The sequence below is a fragment of the Diabrotica virgifera genome, chromosome 9 (genome assembly GCF_917563875.1).
Source record: "Diabrotica virgifera virgifera chromosome 9, PGI_DIABVI_V3a".
NCBI classification, from domain to species: domain Eukaryota; kingdom Metazoa; phylum Arthropoda; class Insecta; order Coleoptera; family Chrysomelidae; genus Diabrotica; species Diabrotica virgifera.
The window spans coordinates 219,751,632-219,767,077 of NC_065451.1; the positions used below are offsets into that span (position 1 = coordinate 219,751,632).

At 30.9% G+C, this 15,446-nt stretch overlaps 1 protein-coding gene across 1 annotated transcript in view; it reads left to right on the top strand.

Annotated features, from left to right (window-relative positions):
• The window catches only part of LOC126892057 (venom dipeptidyl peptidase 4), a 108,792-nt gene that overhangs the window by 55,071 nt on the left and 38,275 nt on the right, over nucleotides 1–15,446 (top strand). Inside the window, exon 2 of the mRNA XM_050661489.1 lies at nucleotides 14,380–14,605. Coding sequence (XP_050517446.1) covers nucleotides 14,380–14,605 — 226 coding nt within the window. The remainder of the gene's footprint in view (nucleotides 1–14,379; nucleotides 14,606–15,446) is intronic.

Here is a 15,446-nt window from a genome sequence, read left to right on the forward strand (position 1 = left end):
GATCGTATTTAAAGGAGGAGAAAGGATTGGTAGTACTTCATCATCGCGCGCGATTTGAAAATAAGACTCAACATTATTTTAGCTCCTATGACATTTTTAAAGAAAAAAATAGCTTCTCAAATCAAGGTTGGATTGAAATAGTTATGCTAAATGATCTTAAAAGCGAAATCATAAACATTTTGTTTAAATATTGGTATTATTTACATTACTTTTACGTTAAATACATCTAATTTTTCGACGTCCATAAAATACAATGAGTAAAATTCAAGCGATACGTATTTAACCAACACCGTTGTAAAATTTTGTTTCCAAAATATTTCTCAAATTTTAACCAAAGGAAGTTATTTCTGTTTCGTGATTATTACGTGAAATAAACGTACCTTTGCGATGTAACCAAAATTCACAAATATAAAAAAAACATGTACTATATTCGTTATTATGATTTTATATTATTCTAATGTCAAGCATGTATAAAGAAAGCAATTATATATAGGTAAATGATTTGGCACTGAAATACGTTTTTTTCCCGTCATAAATCACCGAGTTACGTATTCGTTGAAATTTGCCGTAAATTTAACGTAATTATCACGTAAATGGGCTCAAGTCTGTTTGCTGGGATTTATTTATATTCCAGAGATTAATCGATTTCATTAATGGCGAATTTCTAGTACCGGTCATAGGCGTCCGTTTTGGGTAGGTCAACAGTTATTTTATAGCATACCTTTATTGTCTTTAATTTTTAAGTATTTTTGACACGAGATTATTCAATTATGAGATATTCGAGTACTAAAAGTTACTCTTGCTTTAAGTTGGTAAAATACATCGGTTTTTTTTTAAATTTTTTTTTAACTTTTTTTTTTCAAATTCCCAAAACTAAAAACTTTCAAATAGATTTTTCTAGAAAACGGTGTATCCTATCGACTTAAAGTAAGGGTACGTTTTAGTACTAGAATACCTCACAATTTAATAATCTGGTATCAAAAATGCTTAAAAGTTGAAGACAAAAAAGTTATGCAATAAAATAACCGTTGCCCTACCCAAAACGTACGCCTATGACCGGTACTAGAAATTCGGAATGGATGGAATCGATTCATTTCAGGAAAGTAAATGAATATACCAATTTTCGTTTTTCTAAATAAAGCGTTCTGGAGGTATTTAAGAAAAACTAATTACATGGCGCCATCTTCAAAGAGCTCTAGCTCCCTTAGGAAGCATTTTCGGACTAGGTGAATTGGGTTAAATTGTCATAAAATTATGTGAGGAATCTCCTGTCTTCGTTTGTCGGTCGAGTTTCTGGACACCCTGTATATCTATTGCATAATAGTTATTTATGAAACAGTTCGTGAAGTATGCTTTTTGCGAACGCACGCGATTTTTAGAGCACGAGCGACAACGGAGCGAGTGCTATATATCATGCTACAACGGAGAGCTTCGTCACTTGAATTCATTACTATCCTACAATTTTTAGAACTTTGATATTTAAAAATCCTAACTACTTTCAAACATCAAAACTGTCAAAAATTGTGTTGTAAGTCATTGCTCATATTGTCATCACTATGACAACGCGAAATTAAGGATATTTGATTATATGAAAATGTGCCAAAAGACCCATTGAAAGTGTGCGAAAAAGTAAATCCCATTTAAAATACATTGTTACTTCACGCACACTTAAAACCCTTCACGCACTGCTATCTATAATGACAGTTTTCACAAACTAAAAACTTATACATAATATGACATAGAGTAGATAAAGTTATTTTATAAATGTATTTTATCTACTCTATGTCATATTATGTATAAGTTTTTAGTTTGTGAAAACTGTCATTATAAATAGCAGTGCTTGAAGGATTTAAAGTGTGCGTGAAGTAACAATGTATTTTAAATGGGACTTACTTTTTCGCACTGTCCTTAACTTTCGCGTTGTCATGGTGATGACAATATGAGCAATGAATTACAACAAAAGTTTTGACAGTTTTGTGGTTTGAAAGTAGTTAGAATTTTTAAATGTCAAAGTTCTAAAAATTGTAGAAAGAAATGAATTCCGGTGACGAAAAGTTACAGCTTATTTTATTTGTTTATCGTAGATAAAATATTGTATGAAACTGTGCGTGAAGTATTTTTTGCGAACTTACGCAATTTATAGCACTCGCTCCGTTGTCGCTCGTGCTCTAAAAATCGCGTGCGTTCGCAAAAAGCATACTTCACGAACTGTTTCATAAATAACTATTTTTCCATTGAGATGTAAAATTATTTGATAGTAACAATTAATATCTCATGAGCCTAGCTGGTATATTTTATATCGGGCAGTTTTAATCTTTGCGCCGACTTGGGACATTTTTAAAAGACCTACCTGTTTCTTGGGTTGAGATAGGCACTGCCCTTTTTTAATACACTCTCAAAGACTTTACCAGGTACAGGGTTAATAGGTGTCCCACAAAATTTAAAGTAGTTCTTTGTCCATATACATTAGTTATTATAAATATAAAGTATTCATTCAAATTTAATATCACTAGTTAAAGTTTGCTATTCTTTGAATTTGTAAGAAGAAACACTTAGGAACATTATACGGCTACAAAAGGAAAGGTCACTAGTGGGATTCTATTGTAATGTGTTGTAGACAATTCAATCTAAATGTGTATCTATTGTTAAACAAGGTAGATATCAAATTGTATTGTGCTATAATAGACAAAATAAGATTATAATAGAATAGAATAAAAAAATAACATCAAACAAAAACTAACCCTTTACCCGACAAATTGTAGGGAAATTTCCATATCTTTTTTAATGCAGATGAATTGATACGGATAGAGACATATGTCATTATTTAAATGTAATAATCAATGTACAGTGTTGTTTCATCTGTCAAAGCAACCAAGGAAAAACTAACTTACCTGTCAAAAAAAAAAACAGTGAACCTAAGCACACGACTTATACACAACATTTACATCTAAATAGTTACTTTCAAGAAAATCATTTTTTCAAAGACCAAGAAAATACTGAACAATATCCGCAATAAGATTGTTTCCATATTAGAGAAAAAAGCATCATACTAAATTAAAGCTCATTCTATAGGAGAGTAAAAATTTTATTAAAAAACACATAAAGAAATTTCCCAAGCAAGAGTCAAAAATTCTCGCCATAAACCACAAATAGAGCACTTAAATTTTGATCTTAATTTATCGAAAATTTATTTGATTGACCCGATTGATGGAAACAGAATACTTGGGAATAAAACGGTCAAGCTACGGAGAAGTGGAAAAAGAAGTACAAAAACAAGTGAACATGGCGAACAGAGCAGCAGGATGTCTCAACACCACAATCTGGAGAAACGAATACCTCACAATGGAAACGAAAACCAGGATATATAAATCAACAATAAGACCGATAATGACGTACACAGCGAAAACAAGAGCAAATAAGTCCAAAACACAAATACTGCTAGAAACAGCAGGAATGAAAGTCTTACGAAAAATAACAAACCAAACTGTGAGAGACAGAGTAAGAAGTGAGGAAATACGAGCGAGATGTGGACCATAGAAGAAATAAACATGTGGACCAAAATAAAAGAAAAATAGAATGGAATCAACACATAGAAAGAATGACAGAAATAAGAATAGTACGAATAGCAAGAGATAAATCGCCAAATAGTTCAAGTAATGAAGCTTAAAATATGACAAAACCTCGCAATTTTTACAGAATGTATCGATTTGCTTGAAAATTTGAGAATAAGTAGTGGATAGTCCAAGGATCAAAATCTACAAGATGCCGAAAGGCGCTTTTACCATGGGGGTGATTGCCACCCCATCTCGGGGGTGAAAATTTTTATTATATTTTGACCGCAAAAGTTGATAAAAACATTCATTCTAAGCAGAAAATGTTCTATATATTTTTTTGATAAAATTAATAGCTTTCGATTTATTCGCTATCGAAATTGTTAGTTTTATATCGAAAAAATCAATGTTTTTAATAAGTTTTCTGCTAATAACTCCAAAAGTTTTCGTTTTATCAAAACAACTTTACTTAATAAAAATGTACCTTTTAAAAAAATAAATAAAAACCTTTTTTTATTTTCTTTATGTCCAATAGTAATCGAGCTATACTTTATTATATGTTAGCTCTTCTTCGTCAAATGCTAAATATTGTAGTTACTCCAGGCTGTGGGTGAAAAATAGGTCGATTTCAGGATATAATTCAGGAATTTTTGAAACCTATCAGGTGTTGTAAAGGACGATGCCAGGAATAACTTCTACTAAAATGTGACCAAAAATATTGTGAGCTTTTTTTGTTATTGCGATTTTCATTTGTTAAATTTGCAATTTTTAAAGATTTTTAATTTTGCAGCTTAGGATATTGATTCTAGGGAAAAACTTTTTAATAGAAAGTTGTAGTAAATTAAAAAACTTACAATTTGAGCTATAGTAAGTTTAATTTCGTTTATTGGTTATTACAAAACAGCCTGCGAAAAGTCCAAAATGGCCGTTTTTTACAATTGCGTTATTTATTGTACAAATAATTTTTTTTATTTTTTAAAGCTTTAAAATGAAGATATTTCAATTCCAAATATAAAACAAAATTGTAAGGCCGGATTAACGAATTTGTTGCTTAGATATTATAAATTGTTTATCCCAAGAGGTCAAATGTCGAAGGCTATAACTTTTTGAAAAAAATCGTAGAGACTTGGTGAAACATCCAATCTCCTTCTAAAGAGTTATATTTTCATATTTTGATGTAAATAAATCGTTAAAACATTTTTAAACTTCTAATTTTTGGGTTTGAAAATAAGGGAGCAAATTTCGTTATAAACATTTACAGCTGAAGCGGCCATGTACATCGTATGAGTTTTTAACTTACAGATTATTGTTGCTAAAGACGAAACGAAGATTTATAAAAAAATAAAAAATTTCTAAGACCAACTGAAGCCGAGCTAAATGTTGGGCTTGAAAATGAGGGGGCAAATTTTGTTATAAACATTTAGAGCTGAAGCGGCTCTGTACATCCTATGAGTTTCTAACTTACAGAATATTGTTGCTGAAGACGAAACGAAGATTTATAAAAAAATAAAAATTTTCTACAACCAACTGAAGCCGAGATAATTGTTTCCATTTTCTTAAATCGTAGTGCCTTTATTTATAACAATTAAGAAATTATTTTACGGTCATTGACTAAAGAAAGTCTTATATTATCTTAAATTAAGAATTATTATAAAACATGGTTGCATTTAATTATTAAAAATTATTTTTAAAATCGGTGCTTTTACGAGCGTCCGAATTTTGCAAATCGCCCGGCTCGCTTCAAATCCGCGCGCTCGGAAAATTTTTACGTAACGTGTTAAATTTTGACCGGAAACAATTTAATAATATTACCATTATAATATACAATATACAGTCTATTTACCACTGTATTTGTTTTTCTTGATAAACTTTTATACGTGAAATCTCATTTCTGAAGAAATAATATTACAAAAATGATACATAATATATGAAATATATAACTATATTTTAAATTTTTTCATTGTTATATAAATATAATAATAATAATGTTGCTTCTTATTATACAATATAAAACTTTTTCTTCTTGTAGTGACTATCCGTTTTGGATGTTGGCGACCATCATGGCAATCTCTACTTGCACACTAAATCGGTACTGCTGCTCTAAAAAGATTTGTAGTTGTTGTGTTGAAAGACGTAAGTAAATTTTCTAGCAAGGTAATCCTTCGCCTTCCTGGTTCTCAGTTTCCAAATGGGGTTTGCCAAATTGCCATGATGATCGCTAACATCCAAAACGGATAGTCACTACAAGAAGAAAAAGTTTTATATTGTATAATAAAAAGTAACATTATAATTATTATATTTATATAACAATAAAAAAATTAAAAATATAGTTATATATTTCATATATATGTATCATTTTTGTAATATTATTTCTTCAGAAATAAGATTTCACATATAAAAGTTTATCAAGAAAAACAAATACAGTGGTAAATATACTGTATATTATAATGGTAATATTGTTAAATTGTTTTCGGTCAAAATGTAATACAAGTAAAGTAAAAATTTTCCGAGCGCGCGGATTTGAAGCGAGCCGGGCGATTTGCAAAATTCGGCCGCTCGCAAAAGCACCGATTTAAAAATAATTTTTAATAATTAAATGTAATTTAAGTTACAATTATTTTTATTTTAAGATAATATAAGTCTTTCTTTAGTCAATGACTGTAAAATAATTTCTTAATTGTTATAAATAAAGGCACTACGATTTAAGAAAAAATAAACAATTATCTCGGCTTCAGTTGGTTGTAAATTTTTTTAATTTTTTTATAAATCTTCGCTTCGTATTCAACAACAATAATCTGTAAGTTAGAAACTCATAGGATGTACAGGGCCGCTTCAGCTCTAAATGTTTTTAACGAAATTTGCCCCCTTATTTTCAAACCCAACATTTAGCTCGGCTTTAGTTGGTCGTAGAAATTTTTTATTTTTTTATAAATCTTCGTTTCGTCTTCGGCAACAATAATCTGTAAGTTAAAAACTTATAGGATGTACTGGGCCGCTTCAGCTCTAAATATTTATAACGAAATTTGCCCCCTTATTTTCAAACCCAAAAATTAGAGGTTTAAAAATGTTTTACGCATTTATTTACATCAGAATATGAAAATATAACTCTTTAGAAGGAGATTGGATGTTTCACCAACTCTCTACGATTTTTTTTTTCAAAAAGTTATAGCCTTCGACGTTTGACCTCTTGGGATAAACAATTTATAATATCTAAGCAACAAATTCGTTAATCCGGCATTACAATTTTTTTTATGTTTGGAACTGAATGATCTTCATTCTAAAGCTTTAAAAAGTAAAAAAAAATTATTTGTACAATAAATAACGCAATTGTAAAAACGGCCATTTTGGACCTTTCGCAGGCTGTTTTGCAATAACCAATAAACGAAATTAAACTTGCCATAGCTCAGATCGTAGGTTTTTAATTTACTACAACTTTCTATCAAAAAGTTTTTCTCTAAAATCAATATCCTAAGCTGCAAAATTAAAAAGCTTTAAAAATTGCAAAACAAATGAAAATCGCAATAAAAAAAAAGCTCACAATATTTTTGGTCACATTTTAGTATAAGTTATTCCTGGCATCGTCCTTTACAACATCTGATAGGTTTCAAAAATTCCTGAATTATATCACGTTTTTTCACCCACAGCCTGGGGTAAGTTTCAAAGTAGGGATGGCGGTTTATGAAAAAACACCGGTTTTCGGTTATACCGTTTTTTTTTGCTTCCGGTTTAACCTAGCGGTTATAACCGGCCAAAACAAAACCGGTTTTCGGAAAAACAGGTTTTCGGTTTCTTTAATCCAATAGGTTACAAAGTTACATTTACAATACACTTTAGTTTGCGATACTCCATTCGACTCGATATCAATATGATCAAAATTAGTACTATCGAAAGAACATGTATTACGTTTAACACGTTTGTATATTTGTAGAATAGGTAATCTACCCTCGGAGATCCGTGGAAAAAATTTACACCCAAAATAACAAAATTCTGTTTTTCAACACTGTGTGAATGTTGATAGTAACAAGATAAACAAAACTGTAATTTAGTCCAGACAAATTAATATATTTTTGTGCCAACAAAAATGAGATTTTTCAACCAAATAATGTTTCACATATGATGTGCAAAATAATTTTGAATTGGTTTCTGATAATGAGCTTGCTTTTTTGTCATTAAAGAAGAAAAAACTTTAAAATTTATTCTTTATAATCATTATGGTCCTGTTCTCGTCTTATTATTTTCACTGTACTAATATCCGCCGAGTAATTTACAATGATTAATGCGATGTTAAAACATTTTATCGTTAGCGGGTTCTAGAATGTCTGAGACATAACTTATTTCATTGATAAAATGCACAGTCCCACCGATTTCCACTTGAACCATATATTTTAACTCATTTAATACTTCCTGTATGAGTGTATCGTTTTGAAAACGTAGCGAAATTCTTGGAGATTCGTATTCGTAATCAGTAATTCGATATTCATAGTCAGAGAATTATTTTTGATAATCAGAAAAAGTCATTCACGCACTTTCAATGTCAAGAAATAAGTGTGAAAAATAGATGATGTTTGCGTTTAATTCAACCAGATCACTTCTTATGTAAATATTATGATTGCAAATACCTTTTCAAGGAAATATTGTATTTTATAAAATAAAATAAAATTTGAATTATGGTTTTGTTTGGAATAATTACTTGAGAAAAATAATTATGATTGGGATCCGAAATAATACCGAACCTAATCCTAATCAGCATAAAAACCTAATAACCGGTTTTTACTTTAAAAAGAAAAAACCGGTTATAACCGGGACAAAAAAACAACCGGGAAAACCGGTTATTGCGAGGTAAAAAAACCGGTTTTAGGTTTAAACCGGTAGGTTTTTCCCATCCCTATTTCAAAGTCAAAAGACGGGAAAACTATGCATTTTTCAAAGATAACTTGTTTAAACTAATTTAAAGTATTGAAAAATATCTATCTCCAGAAATAAAAAAAAAATAGTCTCTAGCTCAAAAATTAAGTGACTTATAATGAAAAGAATGTCGGTCCCTATTTTTTTTCAGCGAAAAAGTTATCGGAAGCAACTCCCTAATCACCTCCCTAATTAAAATTAGTCATTGACCTTACTTGGTCTTCTTTATTTATGTATTATTAATAGGTTCTAGAAGTTTGACCGGCTTAGAATGATTAGTTTAAAATTAAATGGAGTTAAAAGCGAGTAACGAGTTTTTGTAGTTTGGAAAACAAATAATTCTCAAGAACATGGTTTGCAAAAATTTTTGCTACGACAAAAATTTAGTGAGCTATTGCCAATTAAAACTTGTAATAACATGCAAAAACCATCTTTACCAACCCTTTCAAAGTCACCTCTTTTTGAGACTGAGGATTTTAAAAAGATTTAATATTAATAGGCTTATAAATCTTGTAAAAAATTACGTTTAAAAAAATCAATATATTTTTTTGAAAAAAAAAAGGGAGAAATTCAATTGGAAGCATAATAATGTAAGTGAGCGGTGTTTTTAGTCATTGGCCTTACTCATTCTTCCTTATTTATGTATTATTAATAGATTCCAGAAGCTTAACTGGCTTAGAATGATCAGTTTTTAAAAAACTGGAGTTAAAAGCGAATAACGAATTTTTGTAGTTTGGTAAAAATGCCATTTTCTTCAGAATAGAAAGATTGGCATCAGAGATACGAAAAAATGTTTAGATATGAAATTGTAGGTTATTTATTTAATTTCCAAGAACTTGGTTTGAAAAAAATTTTCTACGGCAAAAATTGAGTGAATGGTAAATGAGTAAGTATATCTAAAAACATTGATTTTTTCGACATAAAAAGAACACTTTCGATAGCAAATAAATCGAAAACTATTAATTTTATCAAAAAATGTATAGAACATTTTTTGCTTAGAATGAATGGTTTTATCAACTTTTGTGGTCGAAATATAATAAAAAATTTCCACCCTAGAGATGGGGTGGCAACCACCCCCATGGTCAAAGCGCCTTTCGACGTCATATAGATTTTGATCCTTGGACTATCCACTACTTATTCTCAAATTTTTAAGCAAATCGATCCATTCTGTAAAAATTGTGAGGTGAAAAGCTTCGGTTCCTGGACTAAAATGGAAGATCATCGGGACGACCGAGGAAAATATGTTCAGACAATGTCAATTGAGGCTAAAACCGAAGTAAAACAGGCACTGAGCCTATTTATAAAGTAGGAAGAAGAAGAAGAAGAAGATTGTAATAAAAATAACGTTTTACATTTGCTTTTGATCATTTGATGTTGAATCCGGAATTTTTTTTGACAATGACATCCAATTTGACAGTGGACTTGTTTCGTTTGGGTGCTCCACAGTCAGATCCATACAAGAGATGATATGAATTTTATATGTAGCTACATGCTGCAAAATCAAAGAAGAAGATATAGGTGAAAACTGATTTACAAATAGAATCATTTATAGAATCAGAAACATTTATAGAATCATTACAAATAGAATCAGAAACTGATTTACAAAAAGTAAACTCAAAGTAAATCGACTTTAGGCTATTCGCGGTGTGCAAGTACTTGGAAGGGATACGCGAAACGATCGTGCGCCAATAGCGGAGAAATATTGCAACTTTCTTAAATAATTCATATTGTCAATTGAAATTGTCAAAATGACGTACATTTTATACTTATTTTCATTTAAGAAGAAAAATGATATATTGCTCCACAGTATTGATAGGATATGCAATTATTATATAAAGGTAAATTTAATTAATTGTATTTTGTTTGCAGTACTGCATTTTAATAACTAATTTTATTTACTACATACATATAGGGATTCCAATGAACTGTCAGTGGTGGTCGGTGGATGGCTAAAGCGACATGGCCATAGACATAGTTAAGGGGGGTGGTCATGTCGTATCTAATGTTTACATTGAATATTGACAAATTTGTAAAGAATATCCTGTTTGGTTTTGTTTTTTTGTTAATTGTGTAGCGAAATTTGTGAAATTGTGATAGCAAAGTAAATATGAAGTGGTTTAAACATTGGATACGCCTATGGATGACAGTTTCGCCATCCAGCAGCCATATTATATCACGTGATTTGGAATTCCTAATTGTTTACGTTTAAATAACATAACCTAAATCTTATTTTTCTTCTTATTATTTTTTTTTGGACTATGGCCTTGACAATTATCCAGTAACCAGGACCATATGATTGGTCAATATAATCAAAAGTGCGAATAAAAGTGCAGAGCGTAGAAATAGGTGTCGCTTTTCCGAACTTGCACGGTGCCATAGCCACCTTTACTTAAAGGTGGCTATGACGGTGCCAATAGAGAACTTAAAGCGGATATACTGAAATATAAGGCAAACAATTATGGCAAACACTTATCTATTGTAGTTCTGTGTGTAGATGTGCAGCAGATTCTATTTTGCCCTACATACCTCTTCTTCTTCTTTTAGTGCCTATCCGTTTAGGATGTTGGTGACCATCATGGCAATCTTTATTTTGCACACTAATAAATTTATGGTTGTTGTTTTGAACTAAGTGAAAACACACCATTACTCATTCAACAAAATTTTAAAAATTATTACAAATGGTTAAGACAGGATAATTTACTATGGAATAAAATACTTGACCTCGTTTGATTTTTTCTATTTAAAAAGTAATTATAGTTGCATCAATCTATAAACATCCTTGACCTTTCTTCCGACCATTCTCCTATATTTATCGATGTAATCTATGCAATGTGCATATAAAAGTATAATATATCCAATCTACTTGCATCAAATTTAAATCTCTTCAAAATCAACAGCCAAAATTCCATTTTAAATTTTTCCAGAAAATTATTAAAATTCTAAAACAGGCTTGGCGTGAAACTTCAAATCTCAATAATAGAATAAGTACCATATTTTACACCACATAAAATTTTGGTCAGCGAAAAGAGACTAAACTAAAATTGTAGTAAACTAAAATTGTAGCAAACTTTTATAAGATTTGTCTATTTATAAGTCTACTGATTTGAGCTACTCGGTTCTTTGAAAGAGAAGTAACCATAGCCTTTTCCATAGCTATAATAGCTTTTTCTATACATATTTCGAATACTTGTACTTATTGAAAAATTTTCAAAATGGATTTTGGCTACTGTACGAATCATAAACAACCCCTTAAACAAGTTTTTAAATATTTTGAAAGACATCTTCATTTCTACAGACTTAAAGAAAAGTGTCCTTATGAAGAAGTATGTTAAAAAAATAGAAACAATTCAAAGGGATCGAACAGAACATGGTTGGAATATCAAAGAAACCAGACCAGAAACACCGAGATACGGCGGAGTACGAAGATCAGGGATGTCATGGAAAAATCATAGAAAAAATAACATAAATGAAATGGTGCTGGCACATGGAGAACCCTAGAATGATGACCAAGGGGGGCCACAAGGTTCATTTGAAGACCTAAAAGGAGATGGGTAGCTGATAAGAGCAGTGGCAAGCAAACAGTAGATTTGATTGGCATAAGATAGAGAAAAATGGAAGCAATTTGGAAAGATTTACATTCAGAGAGAAAGAGAGAGGGGGAGAGAGAGGGGGAGAAAGAGGGGGAGAGAGGGGGAGAGTGAGACAGGGAGGGAAAGACAGAGAGAGAGAATGTTTTTTTTTGTATACAGGTGGTACATATTAAATATACAATACAGATACATGTATGTATTGTTATGCTCTGTATTTCTCTGTTATGAGATTTTTTATGGCCTTGGCATAGCCAATTAGCCAGCTGTTATGAGATTGATCAGCAAATTCTTATTTTGATTAACCCTTAAACGCCCAAGGGTGGATAAAAAATGTCCACCTAATGCTTATTCCCTTGTAACATATTTATTACGTGTTTAAATTTTTTTTAAAAATTATTTATTGTTAAAAAGACAGCCTTTTATCGAATGTTAAATTGGTTCTACCGATATTTTTGAAAATAAAAGTATTATCTTGAGTTAAATATGGGTGGGCATAAAAAGTACACCCTTGGTAAAACTCGTTACTAAAGGTTTCTATATAATTTCTCGTTGTTAGGAACATAATCCATATAATTATCGACGTATAATTACATAATCGACATAATTATCCGCCAATGAGGAGGCTGAAAGGAAGAATGTAGAGAAAATCGACAAAACTGAATTACTGGCTTTTACTGGTATGTTAATTTTGATGTACATTGTAATTTTGTTCTAAGGTTTGTAAATTGTTTATATTAATATTTTAGAAGATGTTGTGTTTATTAAGCATAAGATTCTTAAGTTTAATCCATTTCCAACAACTCTCAATAAATATATTAGCTATTTTCGAGGTGGACATTTTTTACCCACCCTTGGGCGTACATGGAACCTAAAAAAGGTTGGGCGTTTAAGGGTTAATTACTTAATTATTTTAATTATTACTTATGTAAAACAAAACCAAAATTAAATTAAATTTTGTAACAAATCTTATTCTCAGGGCTATTTTAATTTTATTGCATTACCTTCGGTTTGTGGCTTCTAGTATCTGTAGTTGCTTACTTCATCCAGGGAAAAAACAGGGAAATTAAGCACACTCGATGTCATATAAATGTTATAAATATTTTTATTTATCCAATATACTATAAATATAAGATTTAAAAATTATACTAAAATTCAATTCTGTTGCAACTTTTTCTCATCTAATAAATAAGGCTTTAATTCTGATATCTCCTTTGTTTTAACAAAAATTTTATTTAAATAATTCGTTAGACTATTCTTACAAAATATACTAAAACTTACTTTTCTCCTACTCTCCTTGTGAATTGATTACTTATTTTTCTTTAAATTTTGGAATGACTAAATTATGCTATAGAACTGCTCAATACAAAAATAAACAAATATGGTGTGGATATAAAAAAACCCTCTCTGTTTCACAAAAATTCTGACAAACCTTTTTGTTTCTTCTTTACTTCTTCTTCCTGGATTGCGTAGTCCTCAATTCTCCCATACATACGTGCTCCTAGGATGTAGCGAAAGGTCCTTCTCGTCCAAACTGCTTCACCAACAAACAAACAACGGGATTCGCTCGAAATCTCTATTCAGTTTTCTCTCTGCTCGATATCTTGTGAAAATTGATACCCACCGGCTACTCGTTCTAGACAGAAAACAGAAATCTTCTCGGACACAAGGAAAATTAACTTCTCAACTCGGTCAACGATTTCGTTTCACCACGATTCTGCTCGCAAAGGCCAATTTCACCACTTTAAACCGACTTCTCACTTTTAAAAACTTTTCTCTCCTCAAAATCAGACTCAACACTCTCATCCCTTCCATCCATCTTTTTCCGCCAATCACAAACATCCTTTCCAACCACTACATCCATATTTTTATTTCTTAAGAACCAATTTATTTTGTATACAACTTTTCCGTTTTGTTAAATTCTAGGAGATACTAAATTACTTTCGTTGTTTCAAAATGCTTAACAAAAAACCTTATATTCTAAACTCAATAAATTTGTTTACTGCCTATCCTTCTAAGAAACATTTATAAAACGTCATTGTTCATTCCAAAGCGAAATAAATGTAGTTTCTAATTTTACCACATAATTGTATGTCCGTTCAGACAACCATTAACAAATCACTTAACGATTTCACTTTCCGCGAAAACACTGTTTACTAACTAAATTAAAATATTTACAATTTTTGGTCATATACAGGGCGATGAAAATCTATTATTTCGTGGTCTCTGATATAAATTTATTTTCTAAATTTTTCCCAGAAAAAATTATACAACAGTATATAGAAGATACATGAAGAATGTAAAATTTATTGTTTTAATCTGCCTTTTTGTTTCAGGATCTCATAATTTTCAATAAAAGATCGAAAAAAAGAAAATATCTCATATCTGGATTTATAGTAGTATTCTTTATTATACTGGCAGTGATTGCCATTATTTTCTTTTCAAAAAATGATGATGATATTAAAACTAGCAAACTTAATAGTGTCGCAGCTGCGCTTACTTTAGAAGACTATCTTAATGGAAAGTTCCAACCTAGACCATTTAATGCAACATGGACAGCAAGTAAGTGTTAAATATTATTTTCAGTTTATACGTAGAAACTAGAATAGAACAAGTAAAAGAGTATATATATCTAGGACAAATCACTAGAGTAAATAAAGAAAATGAGGCCGAAGAAATAAAGAGAAGAATATGATTGAACTGGGCTTTATTCGGAAAACTGTCTAATATTCTAAAGAACAGAAAATACCCGCAATACCTAAAAACAAGAATCTTCAATCCATGTATACTCCCTGTCCTCATATGTGGCTCTCAAACATGGACGTTTACAAAGGAAAATATGGAAAAATAGCAAAGAAAGAATAATTCATCGAAAGACAAATGCTGAACATTAAACTATCAGACAGGAAAAGAAACGAATGGATCCGTAACAAAACAAAAGTGAAAGATGTCTCAACCCAAGTACCAAAGCTTAAATGGAAGGTCGCCGGACACACCCTACGGCAGAAGGATGAAAGATGGACTAAGGCGATTATCTATTGGAGACCGTGGAACCCCAAACGAAAAAAGGGAAGACCACAGATGCGATGGTCAGATGACCTGAAGAAACACACTGGGTCAAAATGAATGCAAATTGCCCAAGATAGAGACGCATCAAAGAAGGAAGAGCAGACCTATATCCAAGGATGGATGTTTTGGGCTGATTAGATAGATATATAGACGTACTAACTATATGTAATAGTTATAATATATTGTATACACAAAGTAAGTTAGATGAAAATCTCACAGAATGTAAGGATTCTCCTTGGTTATCGGCATTTTTTCTTCCTCCTGGGCCGATAACCTAAGTTACAGTGAGGTTTTCATCTCACTTACTTTGTATTTAGATGATCGTACTCTTTTC